The 23,749-nt window shown below is 43.5% G+C and overlaps 1 protein-coding gene and 1 pseudogene across 1 annotated transcript; both read right to left on the reverse strand.

Moving 5' to 3' along the window:
* Positions 1–8,118: 8,118 nt before the first annotated feature.
* On the reverse strand, positions 8,119–14,917 carry LOC127321827 (uncharacterized; annotated as a pseudogene).
* A 520-nt stretch (positions 14,918–15,437) lies between these two features.
* Positions 15,438–16,975, reverse strand: LOC127321809 (acyl-[acyl-carrier-protein] desaturase 7, chloroplastic-like). The gene has a single exon (XM_051350784.2). The coding sequence runs from the start codon at positions 16,784–16,786 to the stop codon at positions 15,596–15,598; it is 1,191 nt and encodes a 396-aa protein (XP_051206744.1). The 5' UTR covers positions 16,787–16,975; the 3' UTR covers positions 15,438–15,595.
* Positions 16,976–23,749: the final 6,774 nt, after the last annotated feature.

The following is a 23,749-nucleotide window of genomic DNA, read 5'->3' on the forward strand; positions in this document are numbered from 1 at the left end:
AAGCACCCATGAAGAAGCCTGCCTCTTTGCCCCTTCGACGTGCCCTGTTCCTGGCTGTGGATATAGAGGCTTCACTGGATGTTGGTCAGGTCACTTCCTTGTCGACCATAGTGATGATTGCTTGCATTTCATCTATGGCCAGCCCTTTGAAGTGAATCTGGAGGTGTCCCTGCCTTTTCTAGTTCTACTTGGAGAGGACGATCACCTCTTCCTGCTTCCACTACAACACAACTAACACGTAAAGACGCTAAGTTTAAAGGCTAGAGACGCGAAATTTCATCTCTACGTGGTTGTATAGTCGCTTTCATAAAGCGTCATAGGATCGTCTCCTTATGCACCGTCTCAAGTAATGGAAGGACGCTTGCTAAACGTCTCTAAATACATAAAGACGCTATCATAGCGACGCTCCAAAGCATGTCTACATGCGTAGAGACGTTTTAATAAACACGCCATGTTAGCGTCTTAATATATTTTAGAGATGATGTATTAATCTATACATCGTATGTACATCGTATACACAGGGTACTCATCTTATATACATTATGTATATACATACATATATTCATTTACTTTTGGATATAGCGTCTCAAAACTGATGTGCGCTGGCATAATTTATTTTTATTCAGAAATTCAAGTAATAAACTGAATTTTTCTTCGTATTTAGGTTCAAGTACAAGGCATGACCATTGTAACGAACGAACTCTGAAATGTATGGAGCAAATCGTAATAAATTCATTAATACTAAAAGAAATTCAAAACTGAATAGAATATTCATATCAATAATTCACAGATACATCGGGAAAGATCCTGAACAGAAAAATCATAAAAATCCTATATAACAATTATCTCTCAAAAATGACAGCAAATATCCCTCCATTGATTTATCGAGGCCGAAACAAATGCTTTGCCCTCTCCATCTTCATTCATTTCAGTCCTATTTAGCTCCAGATTTTACCTGAAATGCAAGTCACGTCCAAAGTAAGAAACTCTGTGGAAAAACTTAGTAGAGGGTCAGATGACAAGCTCAGTTGATTAGATAAAAATAAGATCCAAGACTACTTCTGCATGACAAAGATCTGCTATTCCTAGCTAAAGTTTGCACCGTTCTGTCAGAGGGATTAAATGTCTAGAAACTTATGTTGCCTTCCGTGTATTGGCGATATCTGCATAGTCATAAGATGCATTTGAAGATGTCCTATGTACACGTGTTGCCAGGTTAGCAATTCCATGCTCAACTCCCGAACTTAACCGGAGCTATCCACTCTCAACCAGCTCGCTGAATCTGTTTTGACATCAGTTCTAGTCATGCTTCCAAGAGGAAGTTCCTTACAAACCACACCGGATTACTCAACAAGCTGGCCGATTGACTGTTGGTTTTGCTCACATGTACATGGGATGGACAACGGTACAAATAATTGCATGTTTGTCACAGAGAAGAAATAGAAGAGGCGTGATAAAATGTCAAGCAGAGGAGCAAGAAAGGTACAAGTACCTTGTCCTATTCGAAATAATTGATATAAGTAAAAGTTTTGCAAAATTACAAACGCTCAAGTATCTAGCCATAACATAGGTGGATGCAACTATTAAAACCAAATCATTGCATATTTCCCGAGTCTTCCGTTATTAAGAAAAAAGAGAAGAATGTAATGTACCAGGTTATTATTTGTCTGGTTTGAGCTCGATTTCTTCTTTTTGATCTACAACACACAAAGTTTATAAATAAATAATTAAGTAAGCATTCAAAACTAACAAAGGAATATACTGCTTGTACGTATGAAAATGTACTTACACAGAACCTAGGCCAAGCAATAACATCCCCCAAAGCATCTATGACAGTTATGCACCGACGTCCTAAAGATGAATTGACATAACTCTCTTTGCCAATATTTTCAGGACATTGCTGCAATTGTGAATGAACAAACATAATCAATAATATTACTTGTAGAAAAAACAATGCAACCATACTGATTCGAAATGCAAATCCACAGTAGCATATACCTGCTTAGTAATCTCCTAACTTGGTACACAACCCTGATGTTCTTTAGCATACATTTTTTGTGTCCTTCCTACAGTTGAAGCGCAGTTCAGTTCATGCTAAACAAATAGGCGCAATGTCATAACTGAGTAAAAGCCGTGAATATGCCTTAGTGATCTTGTTTTCATGTGGCATCCCTGTTAATATATTATGGATCTTTGGTGGACCTTGTAAACCATCTTCATTGAGCTCTACATTTTCTGCATCTCGTTCTTAAAAATGATCTTTCGCAGTCATAGAGGTATACTCAACATAATATCTTTCCTAGAGAAATGAAAAAATTAGTTAGCCTTTCTATATTGTGAAATGACTCGTAATTCAGTATGCTAATTTGATTACCATCAGCTTTGGTTGCTTTAACATATGGGTTGGAAAAAAACTAAATTAACAAGTTTGTGGTTATGAAGCGCCAGACATAGGAACACTTCGATTTTGATATGTTATGCATTACGTGTCAGATGCCAAACATCGATACATTAAACAGATTGGTAAACTATCAGCAAAAAATTAGGATCTGTATAGGTTACGTCTAGAACAACAATAGATTTGTATACTATCAGAAAAAAAAAACTTTAGGTTGCAGAAGTAACTAGAAGTCAGTATATTTCTTTCATTGAGTAATTCATACATCTTTTTTTACTGGACTGACTTATTCCATTTTACTAGAGAGCTAAGATGAACAAAATAAACAAACACTCCTAATAGCTAGCTGCTCTTGCATTCTCGTACAATTAGTAGGTGCTAGTGCTAGAGCCTGCGATTTAAGAACGAGTAATAACCAATATGCGTAGCCTCTTATCAATTGGTATTCCCATCGACACTGGTTTCACACGGTTGTGTACTCTACAAATAACTATGGCCTGAAAAAGAGTATATGAATAGAAAAGATGAGCAGCAGATTCTGAACAAAAAAAAGATCGAGTTTTTCTTGGTACCTGAAAGAGCGGATTGGCGTTGAGCAGGATGCTGCCTGCCTTCTGGATCAGATGGATCCACGGAACCCCATACACCCAGTTACCCCACCCATCGCACACGCACACACCTGCCGCAGCACCCGCAGGCAGCATCAACCCCTACCTCTTCGCCGTTGTCCGCGACGGCAGCGGTGGCGCCGCCTTCACCGGCCGCCCTAGATTGACTTAATAGTGGAGGTCTAACATCTACACGAGATAGATTCGATGGAGCACGAAGGCGGTGGCACACGGTGGCGGATCTGATCTTTGATGAGCAGATCAAGAAAGGGGGTGTGGCGGCTGCAGAGATGCAGGCGAGGGTTTCCCCTCCTCTTCTAAAGAATGATCGATGCGAGGGGGAAATTTGAGCTACGGTATATATTACAGATTTTTTTCCCTTGTAAGTACTAAACTAACCCAGTTAGCGGCAAAACGAAAAAAAATAAGCGGGAATATTTTTCTTAGTAGGCGCTAAAACATACAGTACAAAGTTAGAACCAATTAGGAAAAACAAAAATGTTAGCGCCAAAGCAAAACAAATAAGCATTTTTCTCCGAGTGGCGATAAATTTTCAAACTAATTCTCAAGAAAATCTTTTGTATAATATGTGCCAAAATTCTCCCGTAATAGGAACCAAGTTCAAGAAAAATAATAATAAAAAGTTTCATATGTTTTAGAGATCATCGAGGTGTATTAGACCGCTATTGTATCTCCATAAATGACATTTTCTATATCATAACCATCCTTTATAATCAGAGAAAGCAAGTAATGTACAACCGTTTATTTATGTGGTCGTGGGAAACAAAAACAGATCTAGTGGTCATCGGTTTGAATTTCGCTATTTTAATCCAGCGTGTGTACACTTTTGTTCTCTACGTATAGTTTGTATTTCACACGCATATTAGGTCTGTAGTTATTTTTGACCCAACAAAAAAAATACTTTTTTCTCTTAAAAATATTAATTGACCAGACACATTCAAAAACGTCTTAAGATTCGTCCACAGGCACCTACAAATTACCAAGCTTATTTATTTTTCTACCTGATAAACATCAAATTTGAGACGCCATGTGGAACGTCTAAACAAGCGTCTTTGCGTTGGTCTGTTCCACTGTTGTAGAGACGAAAACAAATGCGTCTCATATATAGCGTCTCCACGTGATGATTTTCTTGTAGTGTTCTGAACAAGAACATGATGCCCTTCGGGCACGCATTTACGGTGGTTTGTCTGAGGACCGGTAATCTGAATTGGAAATTCTCCTATGAAATTAAAACAGCTAGTGGAGGGAACCCTGAAAACTCTTTGCAGCTGAAGGCTTCTGTCACAAATACAAAGGAGTGGGCCGGTGTGCACCCTGCAGAAGCATTTCTCCTGGTTCCATATGATTTCTGCAGTTCTACCAACCTAACGCTCCATGTCACTGTTGCAAGGTCTGCCTCTGTATGATGTGGATCTGTCCACATGTCGGCCACTGTCCCCGCTGCGCCGCCTTCCCGGACGAATGCCCTCTCCTCCCACCGGTTGGTCATGGAGGAGAACACATGCGCCACATACAGCGACGGTGGCCATTCCACGAGTCCCAAGGTGTCCTTCGCCTCCTTGGCCTGGAGGTGCTCACGTCGGCCCGCTCTTGAACGCCACCGTGGTTCGTTGTCGGTGTACAGCCAGTCCTCCCTGTCGTCTTCATCGCTGTCGATATGAGGCGGCGCCGCACTGTCCGCGAAGAAGAGTCGCGCCACGTTGAACGTCGGAGGCGGCGAGTCGTCGGGTTTGGGGGCCTCGGGCTCGCCGGGCAGCTCGGGCAGCAGGCACTACGGGAGAGACGCCGTGGGCCGACGGCCAGCCCATGTGCCGACGGCCAAATGTCGGGGCCGTCGGCACAGAAGCGCTCGTCGACCGGCGACGGAGCTGACCGTCGGCACACAGTCACCGTCGGCACACTGCGGGCTACACCGACGGCCACCGTCGGCGCAAAATGGACCGTCGGCACACGAAGCTGGCGCCCGAAGGTCACCGTCGGCACTGTGACAGCCGTCGGTACATGCGCTGACAGGCGGGCCCAGCCGTTAAACTGTCACGGCGCCGTCTGCACTGTGCCGACGGTAGCCCTCGGCGCAACGGTGGCCGTCGGCACATAGACTGACTGCTGGGTCCCTCTAATGCTGTGCCGACGGTGACCCACGGTGCAACTAAGGCCGTCGGCACAGACTAATATGCACATTTTTGTTTTTTCATTTTTTTGCATCAAAGAGATAATTATTACCCATATAATTATTAATCCCAATCATTTTTTTTGTTTATTTATTTCTCACTGCTATTTTGGCGAACCCCTTTGCGGGAAACCTATATATATGTATAAGGGCGGTATAGATCCCCCGCCGGGACCCCGGTCTAGGGTTTTCTCAGAAATCGAGGATCAGAGAGTGATTTGAGATGGTTTTATATCCAATGCTACCCCCCAGGTGTGTCCGGCTTCTCGGACATGGGGTTCTACCCTTAGGCAGATTCTGGATGTATTGGGGGAACTCGCTCGGAGGTGAACCGGAGAGAACCTTGAGATTATATGGGACGATCCTTGTTACCACATGTACCTATGACCTACAGAGAGAAGTAAAGGAGGGTCGTAACGTTGTTTTTGGCAAGTCCATGGCGTATTGGCGTCCTGGAGCATGCCATGTCACTACAGCTGTGTCCCAGCAAGTCCTTGGCAAAAAGGAAAGGAAATACGAGGGGACGTGATGTCGAGTTAGATCTAGGGCTATTGTCATTGAGTTGAAATACAAGAGTGCGTAGTGAGATGAGTGAGAGGAGGTTTGGAGGTCAAAACTTCACAAGAAAGGTTACAGAAAAATCAAGATTTGAAAAAAAATTGCACCAGGTTCAGAGGGTCTAGACAAGGAAAGGATGTCAACTAGATAGGACATGGAGCAATGAACCTCCAGGAATTTAATGGGTATTTTTGGATGATTTAACATGAGAGTTTGATCCTTTATTCAAAATGAGGAAAAAATGTTCTTGTGATTAAACTGTGAAAACTTGAACATACCGAAGTGGGTTTTTTTTTCTGAAATAAGTTATAAATACCAGTTTATAGTTTGGGTGATGTTTCCATAATTTTTAGACACAAATATATTCCTGAAACGGGGTTGTCCCATTTCAGTTCATTTGAAAACATGGAAAAGAATTTTTAAATAGATTTAAAATAGTAATTTTGAATTAGTATGATATAATATATAACATTTATCTAAGAAATGACTTTCATAAGCTACTGTTTTGTGTAAAAACAATAATTTATGTAAAAATATTGGTTTGGGGGTTTTAGGAAAAGAAGATAATAAAAGGGTTTTAGGGCCAAAATCATTTGTAATAAAATATTCAATGCTTTTCCATGTGTAGTATGATCAAGGAAATAATGGGAGATGATATTGATCATAAAGTTTCTTTTGGAAAAGTTGGGTTCTATCAAGGGTTAAGGAAATAAGGAAAGTACAATTTAAAATCAAGTAAATCCGAATTCATCATCGAAAGCCATATGGTTGATCCTATGCTAAAGGATGGCTATGTCAACATGGTTGGAAGGGATTTCTAGTAATGTAGCTTGGTAGTTTTCCAATAAACTTGTACAAGAAAATACATGGGATAATATAGCTTGTTAGTTTTCCCATTTGTAGCCCTCCAAACGAAGTTTAAAACAAGGGCTTAAAATACTTGCAAAACTATAAGTTTTGAGAATTTTGGGGAGATAATGTTTTATAGATTCCCATAGTTTCATAAATGTTTTATGGGATGAAGCCTGCTACCCGCATGGGTAGCTACGCACCCCTGCATTATACCAATATTCAAGCCATATTAACTCGTTTTAGATTGGTTTCCTATTAGAACTTGGAATTCTAGTGTACAAAAGTGGTTTCCGAATTTTGATTTGAATTTTTTTTTCAAAGTCAACTCAGTATTCAAAAAATCAATGCAAAATACGTTGTTGAGTTGACTTTGACCAAAAAATATTCATATCAAAATTTTGAAACCACTTTTGTACACCAGAAATATGTGTTCTACTAAGAAAACAAGCTAAAATAGGTTCATATGGTTTGAATCAGCATTTAACACAGATGTGCGTAGCTACCCATGCGGGTAGCGAATGCACTCTCAATGTTTTATTTTGGAAACATTTATGGCTTGCACAAAAACAAACTTTGTAGGCCTGTTGCTAAATCAAAACTTCAAATATGAGTTTGGTCAAAATAGTGGTGAAAATAGTTTTGGTATTTTCTTGTCAAGACACGAGCACAATTAGGAAATATTGATTGTGTTATTTCAAATAAAACAAATACAAGCATATTTCAATCAAAACATTTTTGTTGACTTCGTAATTTTGGCTAATTAATAAATTAAGAATTCATACTTCGAATAATTTGAGGTATGGCTCTAAGTTGGCCGACCAGACCTTAACTAAATTGGAGGATTCCTCTCACGCAATGCTGCCACAAATCGACTACATCGCACAAGTGGCCGTAGCGGTGAGGCAAATATGGCATATCTCCAATTATTGGGACCGAATCTGCTTCGAGAACCCTAGATGTTCCAACCATTATTTTTAAAAAAATATATGTGTACTGCTCGAGCGACAACCTTTGCTAGAATCAAGAACTAAGAGGCAGAGATTGACGACCCAATGGGCCACAACCGGAAGGAAGCATAGGGGACCACCTCCATTCACCGGAGGCAAAATCTCTATCTAGGACACATCGGGTTAAGTCAAGTTGTTTGTTCATCCATGTGAGCCTAGCCCCACACCCGACGCGCTCGAGCACATTTCAGATTTTTGGGAAAATAATACTACTACTTCACGAAATAATTTATCAACCTTTTAGAAGCAGAATATACATGACCATTATTCATCTTGGAAGTATATTACTAGCAAACGAGATGCTGAGTGCACAACTACATACTTCCGGTACAAATCAAACAGTGTAGTACCACTTAAGCAACATAGGTAAAAATCACTTATTAGGCCACCATGAGCCTGGCTGGGATTGTCTTGGAAGAACTGACTCGGTAATATACGTGCGCCTATTTCAGGCCACGCAGAGTCTTGCCCGGATATGTGTGACAAGTCATATAGAATCATACATCAGTCATCAAATCCAGGGCCAGCTTCGCTTCCCGCATGAGAAAATACAACCTGCATGCAACACGAAACCGCTGTCAGCACATGGAGTAATAAATATCAAGATGGAGTTATATTGGATTGCATATATACACATATACACAAACATAAAAAGTACGCACCTGGCAATATCCAAGTGTTTGGGTCTTGAAACCAGCTGCACAGTATAGGAAGTAGTACTCCCATGTGCGGATGAACTTGTCATCAAGCCCAGTGCCGAAATTTCACTACGAAGAGAGAGTGAGAGGAAATTAGGAGTAACACTGTTAGAGGTCCTCTAGTGTTATATACTACATAGCCTTTCGAAGATCTTCTCCAAGCTGTTGGCCAACCGTCTAGCACCGATTCTCCCGGACATTGTCTCCAAGTGCCAGAATGCTTTTGTCAAGAAACGCAGTATCCACGACAACTTTCTTCACGTCCAGAACCTCATCAAGGAGCTTCACTCTTCCAAGACTCCGAGCCTTTTCCTAAAGTTAGATATCTCCAAGGCCTTTGACTCCGTTGGCTGGGCTTACCTTCTGAAGGTCCTTACGGCTCTGGGTTTTGGTCAAATATGGAGGAATTGGGTATGCCTGTCTTTATCCTCTGCCACTTCCAGGGTGCTTCTCAACGGTGAGCCTGGCACCCCCTTCTGGCACGCTCGCGGTCTTCGTCAGGGGGACCCGCTATCCCCCATGCTCTTCCTCCTGGCAATCGACCCACTTCAGCGCATCCTCTCCCTTGCCACTCAACAGGGTATCCTCACTCCCATTCGCTCCAGGATCACAAGCTGCCGGATTTCGCTTTACGCTGATGATGCTGGGATTTTTGTGAACCCCGCAAGGACGACCTCATTGCCATCTCCTCTATCCTTGACTGCTTCGGAAAAGCTAGTGGGCTTGTCACCAACATGACGAAGACGGAGATTTTTCCGGTGCGCTGCGCTGACATTGACCTGGTGGACATCCTCACTGACTTCCCGGCAAAGCTGGCCAGTTTCCCTGGAAAGTACCTGGGCCTACCTCTCCACTTTCGACGCCTCCGAAAGGTCGATCTGCAGCCACTCATCGACAAGATCGCTGGAAAGTTGCCGGGTTGGATGGGGAAGAACCTCGCGCGGCCTGGAAGAGTCATCCTAGCTAAGACGGTCCTCATGGCTACCGGTATATACCACGCTACGGTCATCCCGCTGCCTAAATGGGCTAGGGATAGAATCAACAAGATTGCCAGGATCTTCGTTTAGGCGGGGGAGGAAGGCGAACATGCGGCCCAAGGGAAAGCCCTCGTAAACTGGAAAACGGTGTGCAGACCGAAGACTCTGGGGGGCTTGGGAATGCCGGATATTGAGAGATCTGGAAGAGCCTTAAGGCTGCGCTGGCCTTGGCTGCAATGGACCGACCCTGAGCGCACGTGGGCTGGGTCCAAGCTTCCTTGTGACGATGCTGACATGGCACTTTTTAGGGCTTCCACCAAGATCACTATTGGCAACGGGAAGCTAGCCTCCTTCTGGCACGACAACTGGTGTGGACGGAGCCCCCTTTCCCTTTGGGCGGCTGATCTCTTCAAGATTGCCTCCAGGAAAAATCGCACAGTTGCCAAAGAGTTGAGCGACAACAATTGGATCCGCTCTGTCATCAAGATTAGCACGCCCACCCAGCTGGCACAATATTTGGAGCTTTGGGACATCATCCAATCCATCACCCTCGTCCCTGAGCAACCAGACTCCATATCTTGGACCCTCACTTCCGACGCGACTTACAGTGCCAGCTCTGCTTACAAGGCTCAGTTCTTCGGCGGTCATGGAAGATTCCTCGCCACGAAAATCTGGGCTACTCACGCCGAGCCGAAGTGCAAGCTTTTTGGCTGGCTTGCCCTGCACGGAAAGCTGCTCACTGCGGATATGCTTGCCATTAGGGGCTGGCCACATGACCCTCTATGTCCTTTATGTCTACAAGCGCCCGAGACGGCCAACCATCTCTGCAAAGATTGCCCCTTCACTATGGCCATTTGGAACCGGATGAAGTCCTGGGACAACGACGACAGCCCTGACAATCGCCACGTCTACCAAACTATCTCGGAGTGGTGGGATGCCTTGATCTCCGGAAAGGCTAATAAGGAACAAAAACGCATCAGCGGCCGTTTCATATATGTTCTATGGAACGCTTGGAAGGAACGAAATAGACGCATCTTCACTGGGCGTCGGCTAACCTATCTTGAGGTTGCGGATATCACGAGGGAAGACGTCCTTCAGAGGGATCGTGCCATCAACGGCTTCGGGCCGGCCATCCCGGCCGAACCGGACTAGTTTCTTCCCCCCTTTTTTCTTTTTCTCCTTTTTTCCCTTTGTGTGGTTTTCTGGGGCATATTTCCACCTTAATCTAAATATGCCCTCTCTTGTACAGTTTGGTTGGTTTTTCCCCATTGCTTAATGAAAAGGCAGTGCTCCTGCCGGTTGCTCCAAAAAAAAAGTGTTATATACTACATATAACATACTCCATCCGTTTCTGAAAAGAAGTACTGTATATTTTGTTCAAATGTCCGTAAAATTTGTCCGAGTTTATAGAAAACATAACCAACAATTATAATACTTCAGGGCTTACCTAATGACACTGGTTTAGCATAGTACTGTTCATATTTTTTTATATAAGCTAGGTCAAACGTCGCACTGTCTGAGTTTAGACAAAATTTATAAGTCCTCTTTTTACGGCACGGGAGGATGTACCCACCTACAGATGTACTAGATGCTTAGTGGTACTTACTCTTTGTTGGCCATTAAGTTGTCCCTCCAGCTTCTGAGAGTTCGGTAATAATGGTTCCCATTAATATCCTCGAGGTTCTCTATGCTATACAGCAATGTGTATCATCTAGATCAGGGAGGGCTTAATTAAGAGATTTATCAAATTAAACATCGACCGATCGTGCTAAACTGTACCAGAGCCCAGATGAAGCGGAAATAGACTTTATACGGGACAAAGAAGGAAGTGACCCCCCAGGGAAGATATATTCTTTTATGAAGCCTGGGCTTCTAATATATTCCTCGTAGAGTTCGCCGGGCATTGTGATGGCCTGAATGGACAATATGCATACATATGTATATAGAAATGAAAGTTAGTTGCCGATTGCACAAACTTATTGTCTTTTGGGAATAAGACCAGCAACTCTCTCACATGGGCATGCATTCTCATTTAATTAAGTTCCCCGAATAGAAAGGAATAGGCGTGTAACTGAAATAAGGCACATATAACTATATTTTCTACTCCCTCCGTCTCTAAATAGGTGGCGTACGTATATAGCTAGTCAAAAAATCGCTTATTAAGTCTGACCAAGTATATGTATAAATACATGAGGTTTTACAAAACATATCAATATCAATTGATCAATGATATATAAGATATACTCCGTATATAATTTTTTCATAATATATTTTCTCAGTATAATAGTTGTTGATATTCTATTCTATGTATCTGATCGAACTTACAAGTTTAGGCAAATAGAACTGTCAAATAATGATGATTAGCTTCTTTCAAAAAAATAATAATGATGATTAGCACTGAACCTGGAGGACAAATATGCCATCTTCAGTTAAGTGAGACTTGCAGCAGGTAAAAAATGCATCCATGTATTCATGGCCAACATGTTCGATCATCTCGCTGATTTACAGAAGATGGACAAACAATTGTTACCACACGAACGAGAGACATATGTATACAAGATCATATAAGTACTACATATACCAGCTTATGATCCTGTCATATTTGCGAGCTGGTATTTCACGGTAGTCGCACAGCAGGAAAGTTACGTGATCCTGAAAATTAGTGAAGAGACAGTGGAGTTGTCAGGTAATATTTCACTGTGCCGGCGTAAGTAGGTCACACAAGCAGTAGCAGATAACTAACCTCTAATCCAGCTTCTTTCACTTTCCTCTGGGCGTATTTAAGCTGTTCCTCCGACAAAGTTATTCCAGTGTATTTGCAGCCAGTTTGCTTGACCAACTGTATCGCTAAGCTTCCCCAGCCGCTTCCGATGTCAAGAACTTGATGATCCCTTTGGACTTTAGCCTTTGGTTATATGCATAATCTAATTAGTATTACTGATCTAGATGATTTCCTAACATTATATCTGGAGGAAGTACGATTATTACCTTGTCAATTAGAAGGCTCAGTTTATGTAGCTGGGCTGCTTCTAAGCTTTCGTCCTCTTTCTACGAAGTCAACCTCAGTACCCATGTATTTGTATTTTACTTATTTATGCAAGGTGCAGAACAATAATAACCACAGAATTGACAAACCTTGAAAATTCCACAGGAGTACGTCATCGATTTGTCCAGAAAAAGCGAGAAGAAATCGTTACTCTGCACGAACATATATGTGAAGCAAATAATTAATTAGCGGGCTGAAGCACGGGGTTCTTTTTCGATAAAGGCTAATTTATTAATATTAAGATGATATTAAGCACCTAGTTATATTAAGTGTAATGACTGGACAAAAAGGAAGACACATATGCAGATACTAACCAGATCATAGTGCTGTGAGATGTTTCGACGAGTTTGTGTTATGGAGTTGTTCCTCGAGAGGTGGCGCAAGAAATATTTTGCAGATGCCACCCCAGCTGTTAGAATCATGGGTGTCCACCAGCCTCTTTTGCTGACAATGCTGCTACTGCTCTTGTCTCTGTTGGCAATGAAAATCTGCAGAGAAGTGAAACATGGGTATAATCTGAGAGAAGAAGAAATAGCCAAAGCTGGACAATGAAATAGTTTTACCAGGAAAAGATTTAGAAGGCCTTCTTTCTCATCGAGAAAAGAGCACCAGCCGTTGATGTAGGCGTCTGCCAAACCAAGGTCAGATTCCGTTGCGACCTGAAATATGCCAAAGCAATTAAGCGAAATGACTAGACACATTTCATCCAAATGAGAGATGATTGTATCGAGCATTTGGAGCAAGGAATGAGGGATGCACACAACATGAGTATGTAGCTATCTAGCTAGGCACATACCTTCCAGTAGAACACGGGGTCATGAACTCGCAGAACCGATTTTACTTGGCATTCGTCACTGGAATCGCCGAAGCTCAACGTGCTGCCTCCATCTTCGAGCAATCTGCGAGACAAATATGCGAAGGTGAGAAATGGGAAATCATCATGCATGGTTAGATGTTGGCATAGCGCGCACGATGCAAAGAAAGAACTTACGTCAAGCTGCCGATGGATACGAATCGGTTGAGAAATCTTGCTACCAGGCAGCGCGCCACAGCCTCGGTCCATGATGGAACCATCTGCTTGATTTGTGTTCTTGGCCAGCACTACGATTCTCGTAACTTGGAGCAGTCGATTTGATGCATGTGCTGCTACAACATATTATATACTGATCGATTTTTTCCCTCTATTATCGTCTAGCATGTTCACAGTGATGATGTTTTCCGTGAGAACCCCTAAAAAAATGGTATCCGCGCCAGGGAAGCCACACAACTTGCATGCACTGCTTCCACGTAATATCCTCCACAGTGCACACGATCTGATCTGATATGATCTGATTGTTGGCTGGCCAGAGGGTCCACGCTCAACTGTAGACCGTGTTTGCGGGCACGCCTCACGTGTATCCGCAATCACGAACATGATAGACTCTTCGTTTTCAAAGCTAAACAGCAAAATATGTGCTGGGCCACTTCACCAAGCCATGGACAGTAAACTATCAATTTCCATCCCAGATGAGTCAAACCAAATTGTTGGTTTGTTTATGCATCGGTGCTCGATCTATTATGTGCAGAACCGATTCAATGGACGTTTCGGTTCGCTTTTGACACACATAGTGCATGATTTTAAAGCACTGTGCAATCGTATCTCATGCATCAGAACGGCCAGGGTCGGGCCTGATAAAACCCCAGCTAGCTATATGGTGGTTTATCTCGTGTTGTATCAACAACTGGAGCATGGATAAATGTAGGCTGAACAGAGCTACATGTATATCTTTATATTTAAACTTTGAAAATTATATTTATAAGATTTAGAAAATAATATTTTTTTTAGATGTAGTCAGTAATATATCCTACAAGCGTGCAAAATGTTAATGTGAATTTTTGTATAAGCTAGGCTACATAAAATGAGAAAATCTGAAAAAAATGAAGTTTTAAAACATGCACTATTCACTATACTCATACCCACACTTGTCATTTTTGTGTAGCCTATAATACATAGTGGTTTCTATTGAAATTTTACACGTTTGTACTATACATCATTGGCTACAGCCAGAAAAAATTGGAACTTCGAAATATAATTTTTAAAAATAAAGGCCTACTTGTAGCTCTCCCTCCATTTGGAGTTTCCATCAACAAGTGTGCTCTCTTATAAGAGCATCTCTAGCAGATCCCCCATCCGACCCCCATCCGCATAATAACCGCCGATTTGCAGTTCGGAGACGAAAAATGGACCGTTCCGATCCCGCATCGGACCCCCATTTCCAACAAAATTCCAGGCCGCCCCGATTCGAGTCGCGCAAACCTCAAATAACCGGCCGCGAGCCCTTCCGAGAGTGAACCCCATCCCAACTCCCGTGTTGGCGCCAAGGAAATTTCAGCCCGTACGAGCGCCGGAGTCTACCAAACTTCGCCGGAGTCGCCAGAATCGAGCCAAAGTTCGCCGGAATTTGGAGCGGGAGGCCGGCGGAAGTGAGCGGCGAGGCTGCAGGGAGCAGGCAGGGGCGGGCGCGGCCGGCGGCGGGCGCGGCCGGGCGGGAGGCGGCCGGCGGCGGGGCGGGGCTGGCCGGCTGCGGGAGTGGCAGCACCATGGGCAGAGGTTGGGGAAGAAGAAGGGGAAAAAAGGAAAAAATAGACAGACCGTGGGCCCAGGATGGAATATGCTGTTTTGGGGGTTCGTTTTGCGGTGTCTGGGCTGCAAGACGTTTTTCGACCCGTAAAACGCGTTTGGGGTGGCCTGAATACACCGATTTGAGGTTTACGGTTTCGGGGTTCTGCTAGAGATGCTCTAACTATGGTGTGACTAAAATATCTCTTCATCGACCACCACCTCGCTGAATATATTGGTGGTCTCTGTGCACTCTTTTCGCTCAACGTCCGGCTATGACATGGGAATACTCAATCAGGTAGCCCCACAAGACGGAGACGGACCACGTACCTGGTTAGGAAGGCTTATGGCCTACTTATACCCGCCCTTCCCTGATGGTCTTACACGAGAAAGAATTGGCCCGGCTCTAGCTCGACTAAATCTGGTGCAATTTTCATTCTCCTCTCCACCTCATATGCTACTTTCTACTAACTGATATATTTGATATATTTACATGGAGTACTACTACTAAGCAAACAATGAATGCTCGATTTGATTTCATCTGTACATGTGTAGCTCTATCCATCTAAATGGGTTTTTGAGAGGTCAACCTGGCAGAGCTGAAGTTTTTGATATCCAAGGTGTCATCGCGTATGGGTTTATAGCAGCGCCTTCATTGGAATCAAGGCAGAACAACATTGACAGGACTATTAAAGATCCAACTAAACGTGACCGGGGTGGGCTCCTTCCGCACCCGGTCGTGGGCCTTCTCCTCCATTCTCCGGATTTTCTCCGGCAGACCGGAGACATAGTCCCGCGCGCGCCTCCCCTCGCTGGACAGCCCAGCCGCGAGCTCCTCCACCCGCCACTGCCGGATCAGGTGCTCCAGGATGCCGCGGTAGTCGGACGTCGTGTACACCCCGGCCTGCTGCGCGGCGGCGGCGTAGTGCGCGAAGAGATCGGTGTCGCGGCCGTCTTCCATGAGCGCGGCCGGCATGGTGATCCGGCGCCGCATCATGTACGCCATGGCGCGCACGGTGGCGTCCGGGTCGAGCTCGAAGAGCTTGGCCACGACGCGGGTGTATGCGGCCTCGTGTCGCTTCTCGTCCGCGGCGATGGCGCCGCAGATGCGGGCCAGCGACGCGTCGCCGTGCGCACCCACCTGGCGTGCCATGTTGCCGTGGGAGATGGAGGTGGCGCGCTCCTGGAAGGCGACGTAGACGAACCCGTGGTAGGAGGACGCCGGAGCGTGCATGGCCATGCCGGAGGCGATGAGGCGGTGCACGGTGCGCTCCACCTGCCGCATGTCGAGGCGGCCGGAGAGCGACATGTACCGGCTCAGCACGTCGCCGTGGCGGTTTTCCTCGGCGGACCAGCCGCGGATCCACCGCGCCCAGGCGGTACCGTCGGCGCCCGTGGCGTCGCGGGTGGCCTCGAAGCGGTTCGACATGCTCTGGTACGTGGGGAGCGCCTCCTCGGTGACCATGTTGCCCACCAGGCACACCAGCTGAGCGTCAGGCACGCCCTCCGCTCTCGCGCGGAGATCGAGGCACGCCTGGTGGAAGCCATCCGCGCCCAACGCCGCCGCGTCCGGGAGCAGGTCCGACGGCTGCCACGCCTCGTCCGCCGGCTTCAGCAGCGGCAGCATGTGCGCCTCGGCCCACGGCTCCAGATGCGCGAGCACCTCGAACCTCTCCGGCGTCAGATACCTCCTCCATTCCTCCTCCTCCTCCCGCCGCCCGGCCACCATTGATCTACTATTCACCGCGCTCCGACACCTCCTGGTGCTCATCGCATCTGCTGGTGCCTTGCTGCAGTAGTTGCGGCTGCTTGCTGGTTTGCATGACGACGGGCATCCGAACCTAGCTAACATCGTTGCTGCTTCGATCTGCTGCCGTGTTCGTATCAGATCAGATGAAGCAAATCGATCTACGCAGCATCACATATGTATAGACGATTAAACGTACATAGCCGAGCGTGGTTGGCAACTACAGTATTCATTGCACTACATGTCACATGTGCTACTTAATATGTCCATATTTCCAACGCACAAACCTGACTTTTCAAACACATATGTCAGTGGATTGTGTAGAATTATCAACTACTATGTATGGACACATTTTCATGAGAAATTTGGAACTCGTGTTTTCATGAAAAAGTAGTACTATCTCTATCTATAAAATGATGTCATAAATTTATCTAAATTTAGATGTATCTAGACATTCTTTAGTGTATAGATACATCTAAATTTAGATAAATCCCCGTCATCCTTTTATGAAGGGAGGAAGTACATGAGTGCTCATGTTTTGTGACATGCTAATTATGAGGTGTAAAATCGCGGGGATCCTACGACATTGCAAGCGTACCCGAGAGAGCACGTAATTTATTTTGTCGTGGGAGTGTTAGACACTACGTGGGACTCGATTTACCTAAGTTTGGCTCCGCTTGTGCGACCAAAAACCCTACTTTTTTTTTCTTCTTTCCATTATATATGGAGAAAACAATGGTGGAGCATGATCAGATGATGAAGTCGAAAAGGGTTTCATGATGTTCAAAAAAGGAATGTGTGCCCTAGCTAGATCGATGGCTATTGCATGAAGAGGACGATTCCTGTGGCGTGCCCCTTCTGTTGATCTAGAGTTTCTTCGTCCATTGTAGAGCCTTCATTGGTGATGTCCTCCCCTCTACTTTGTTGGTCAAGTCGCAAGTAACTCGTAAAGTTCAGCCGCGAGTCTCTCAAGATAGCGCCTCTCGGCTTCCCAAAGCAGCTAGTTCTCACCGGTCTTTGCCATGCTGTACGTTTTAGATGTTGGAGTAAGTGAGTCGGCAATCTGAAACCGTAGCATTCTTCAAGTTGATACCAAGGTTTTGTAATGTAGGGTAAATTCAACCTCTCTTTTGTCAAAGTTCATGGCAGTTGTGCTAATCGCTATGAGTCGCATGTTGCACGTCTTCCTAGAGAGAGCGATCCAAAATATCTTCTAATAGCAAGTGCAAATGTCAATATTATATTGTTACTTAGTTAGAGGAGAAAGAATACGAGAGAGAAGACAAGCGGCTTGTAAGTTAAGAGCCAACTGCTATACAAACTTCTAGACGCTTTGTGAGATTATAAGATGAAGCATGTATAAATAGAGTAGTATTTTGCTGGTTATAAGGCTAGCCATACTGAATAGTACTCTATGCATGGTGCATATGATACTTATGCATGGTACTATCTCTATAATGCATGATATCATCTACTAGTATCATAATCTAATTATATTTACTCTCTTGATTTTTATGTACTTCACGTTGTGGGCTTAATTAAAGTCAAACCAAGAATATAAGAGAAAACATCACAAGAACAAATACATATAATATAATTATATTTTATGATGATTTTAATATAATAGATTTTATACTGTAGATGTTGATATTTTGTCGTAAGTATTTGATAAAAGAATTACAAAACTTGGCTTGGCCAAACCTAAAACGCAAAGTAATTGTGAATAGAGAGAAAATTAACTTGTAGAATCCAAATGTAAAATTATATACAAGATATATTTAATATTAATTTTCTCGTATTGTGTGCTATGATACTGTATCCACCTGGAACCCCAGATCCTCTAGCTGCAGTAGCCTAACTTTGCTTCTTCCAAACCGTATGATCAAGGTCTAAATGATTTAAATTAATTTTTATAATATAAATTTATGCTATGCATTTAGAGTAATTACATATAGACAAAGTTATGGTGTAATAAAATTAAAATTAATTTTTATATCTACAATTATTACCTAAATTAATTAATTATGGTACATAAGAGTGTACTTAAGCTCTTCACTTGTTTACTCTGATTTGGCTTCTAAACATTACACTAGTGGACAACAGGCCTGTTGTCGCGGGCCGTTAGAGGCTTTTATCCCGGCCGGCCACCCGGGACAACGGAGGCAGGACAAAAGGCCCAACCTTTTGTCCCGGCCCGGTTACCAGTCGGGACATAAAGTCCACCACGTGGTTGCGATGCAGGTGTTTGGGCTGGAGGACCTTTTGTCCCGGCTCGTAATCACAACCAGGACAAAAGGTTTTTTTCTTTTTTTATTTATCTTTTTTCTTTTTCTTTTTTATTTTTTCTTTTTTGGTTACTCTCTCACTTGGACCATTGTTAACACTAATTACACATAATCTATACTCAAATTCTAGACTTGGTCACTTACCGGTCGGTCACCCATCCTCACACTACTCCACCCTCAGCACGTTTAACTTCTCGGTTCTTTCCTGCCGTGCTCCCGCGAATGTAGTTGTACCTTGTTGTAAATACTACCATAAGATAATAATATAGCATTCCAATGTGAGGAATTTGAATATCTTTAAATCTTTAAACCGCAAGTGGACAAATAATATATGCATAACTATTAGAAAAATGTGAAGAATTTGGATATGGAATAATTTTATTTTTATTCTTTTATTAATATTATTATCAAATAATATATGCATTATTCATATAATATGACCAAATAATTAATATCTTTCAATCTTTAAACCGCAAGTGGACAAATAATATATGCATAACTATTAGAAAAGTGTGAGGAATTTGAATATGGAATAATTTTATTTTTATTCTTTTATTTCGGGTTCCATGAGGGCCGGCCGGGGCGCGGGAGAGAGAGAGGCCGGCGCTCTTTTTTGAGAGAGAGATGTGGCTAATGGTGCAGTTTTGGTGGCTATGGAGATCTGAGGAAGAACAAGGCATGTATATAGGGGAGAGGGAGGTGAAAAGGCCAGTCATGGCGCCGGTGGCGATGCAAATTCCGGCGCGGGATCGTTCTGCTTCTCTCTGTTTTCCGTGTGCAATAATGCCGAGACGAATCGATTTCCACGCGGGAACGAACGGTTGGACCTTATGTCCCGGCTCGTGTCTCCAGTTGGGACAAAAGGGCTGCCAGCAGGACTCGAAAGGCCTCAGATCCTTTTGTCCCGGTTGGAGCCTCCAACCGGGACAAAATGCCTTAAAGAACCGCGACAAAAGGCCCCGTAGCTTCTCGGTGATTTTGGGACGACGTGGCCAGCCTATTTGTCACGGCTCCAGACTGGGCCGGGACAAAAGACCTGGACGGAAGCTCAGTTTTCTACTAGTGTTAGAGGATCCGGTTCCGTATCCACCTATGTACATCAGCGTTTTCTTAAACTGGGTTGGATGATACCAGCTAAGATGGTAACATTATAGATAACATGAGGCGAGCTATAGATAACATGACAATGAAGTATGTTATAACCAACGTTCACGATACTACTTCCTTGTCCCATGAAATTTGTCTTGAATTTATCAAAATTTCCACACACTAGACAGTATCTAAATACATCTAAATTTTAACAAATTTAAGATAGCTTTCATGAGACGGAGGAAATATTTTATTTAAAATATCGGCAGTTGGCTATACTATTTTTGACACAATCAAGCTAGTATTCCACGAGAGTCCCTAAATAAATGGTTTCCGTGACACACAACTTGCTTGCGATGCTTCCTCATAATCCTAACTCCATTAATTTCCTGCGACATCACATGCATCTGTAATGCTCCAGCCGGTGGAGAAAACACGCCAGCGATCAGAATATATGATCGCAAGCAGGATGTGGTTGTTGGATGGCCAGCACGTCGACGCACAGATACGGATTTCCAGGACAATAGTATCTCCCGAGTCACGACCGTAATTTGCGGTTGCGCGCTACACGCGTGCATCCGCGATCACGAGCATGGCCACTTGATTCGCTCTCGCTTCATGTTTATAATAACAACATGATATCACCTCGGTTTCAAACTAAGACTTATATTATTTTAAAAAAGAATAAAAAACTCTTTAAAGTTTGATTAAATTTTACAAAAAAAACATTTAGATGCAAATACTGATTAGATAGATCATGAAATATATTTTCATAAGATATCTATAGAATATAATATTTATTGATATATTATGCTAAAAGTTTGGCTAAACTTCACTTACTTGACTTTTAAAAAAATCGTATTCATTGAAACGGAGGGAGTATATGGTAGAACTCTGCTTTTTCGTTACTCTGATCTTTTATAAGAATAAGTGTACAATTGTGGTGTGTGCAGCGTTAGATCTACAATTATTTCGAAGCATGGGCGTGCATGAATGCAACTGAAAAAAATCTCTAACAAATATATATATATATCGCATGGAGCAAAAAAAAACCTTTTGAACAATTAGTTTGTACCATTTGATCATATATTTCTCTCACATGGAACTTTTTTTAACCCCGAGGACAATTTCTGGGTATTTTTCAAACTTCATGAACATTTTTAAACTGCATGAACATTTTTCAAACCCCGTGAACAATTATACACATGGAAAAGTATTTTTCTCACATGAACATTCATTTACATATGCAGTCCGATATACTCCATCTTGATATTTATTACTCCATGTGTCGACAGCGGGTTTCGTGTTCCATGCAGGTTGTATTTGTTCATGGGGGAGACAGTAAGCTGGCATTGGATTTGATGACTGATGCATGATCCTCTATACGACTTGCCACATACTCCCTCTGTTTGGTTTTATAAGGCGTTTAAGGTCTTTTGAAAGTTCACTCGCTTTTGTGTGTATCTAGTCTATATTTATTATTTAGATTTATTCATTTTGATTTGTATCTAATCTGCTTTGAAAGTGTCTAAAACATCATATATTACTGTACGGAGGGAGTATATGCGAGCAAGACTCTGTGTAGCCTGAAATGTGAGCACATATTTTACTAAGTATGTTCTTCCAAGACAATCCCGTCCGGGCTCGTGGCAACCGAATAACTGATTTTTATGTATGTTGTTTTAGCGGTACAATGTTTGATATGTAAAGAAGTATGTATTTATGCACTCAGCATCTCGTTTTCTAGAAATATACTCGCAATATGGATGGTGATCATGTATATTCTGCTCCTAAAATATCGATGTTTTATTTCGTAAAGTAGTACTAACTCTGTCTATAAAATGATGTCAAAAGTTTGTCTAAATTCGAATGTATCTAGACACCTATTAGTGTAAAGATACATTTAAATTTAAACAAACCTTTAACACCCTTTTATGGACGGAGGAAGTAGTATTGTTTTCCCTAAAATCTGAAGTGTGATCGAGCCTTGGGGTGGGGCCACTAGTAGAAAACAGGGCTTTCGTCCAGCACTCCAGAGAGGTTTAGTCCCGATTTTAAACCGAACCGGGACCAGTGGGGATCATTGGTCCCGGTTCGACTGGCGTGGCGCGACGCCACCCTATGGTCCCGGTTCGTTTGGGGTCTTTAGTCCCGGTTTGTGTAACACCCCAAAAATTCAAAACAAGGAAAAATCAATTTCCATTTATCAAAAATTTAGAGTCAACAAAAACTTGCCTATTTCAAAATCTTTTCTATTATGTGAATGAATGAATGTTGGCTTAGGCCATGATTGTTTTGATAGATGGATTTGAAAACCATTTTTTAAAACTCCACACACTACTTTTGGGATCAAAAAGAAACAAAGAAAAAGAAAAATAAAATAAAAAGAGAAGCACATAGGAGCATATGACCATATTTGCAAAAATAGGCCTATGCCATGATCCACCTTGTTTAAATGGTTTGAAACCATTAACAAACTTAACATAATACTAAATGAACCCAAAAGAATACCTCTGAACCCAAAGAAAATCAAAACAAATAAAAAGAAAATGAAAAACCCTAGCACATGTGATAATGGTCACTTGTGACAATTTCAACATAATGCCCACTTTGAGCTCCTGTGGTTAATCTTTTCTAAACTAAACTTTCTCATCACTTTGCTCCTCATCCAAGAATACATCAAGGTGATCATCTTGATGTTGGCCAACCTTGCTGAGTCACTCTCAAATGCTTATGATAAGCATCCAAAGTGGCAACTTTGAAACAGATTTAAGATCACCTCAATTGTGATTTTCATCAAACCAACCTCATTTTTCAAACCAAGGCCATCAAGAGGTGCCAAATATTAATTGAATCACACCCATGAAATATTTTGCCAAAATTCAAAATGAAAGTTCTTGCGGCCATTGTGTCGAACACTTGGTGTGCATAGATCAATAAAATTGACACACACTAAAACCTAGTGGATTTTAGCATGCACTTTGATTCTCTTGTCATCCACAGTGTCCCTGCACCCTCTCTGCATCATTGCCAGCCTCTGCCTCCTCTTGTCTTTGACCAACATGAGCAGAACATCACCATGCCGTCACCCTTGGCCACCTCCACCATGCTCACCATGTCACCCTCCCTGCTAGCCCTGCTCCTCATGTCAACTAGCTCCCCCTCACTCCCACAAACCTGCCAGTGCTCGCCTTGGTCGAAGAGAGGCTCTGCACGCCCAGCCGGACCGCGTCCACGCCACACGGGGACGCCATGACGCGCCCGGACACGCCTGCAGCACGGCCTCGCCCCGTCGCCTCCGACCTCCTCCCCGACCTTAGCCTCTCGCCCGTAGCATCCTCGCACCAAAGCAACCTCCCAGACATGGCCGTTTGGCCTGGAGCGCCCTGTAGCCGTCGTCACCATCGACGACACCCGTCAATGTCCGTCGGACACGAACACGCGCCCGACCGCCCTAGTCCTTCCCCCTCTGTCCCGCGGCCACCGTGACGAACGCAGTGACGCCGTGAGCAGTCCCCTGCCCTCGCCCATGCTCCTCCCCCTCTGTAGCACCGTCATCCCCGACCCTCTGCCCGTGCCCCGCGTTGCCCCTCTCGCTCGCCTATAAAAGGAGCACGCCCCGGCCCTCTTTCTCCACACCATCCGCTTCCTCTCCTTCCACTGACCCTCCTCGAGCACCGCCCCGTCCCAATTT

Source organism: Lolium perenne, chromosome 4 (assembly GCF_019359855.2).
Source record: "Lolium perenne isolate Kyuss_39 chromosome 4, Kyuss_2.0, whole genome shotgun sequence".
Lineage (NCBI taxonomy): Eukaryota > Viridiplantae > Streptophyta > Magnoliopsida > Poales > Poaceae > Lolium > Lolium perenne.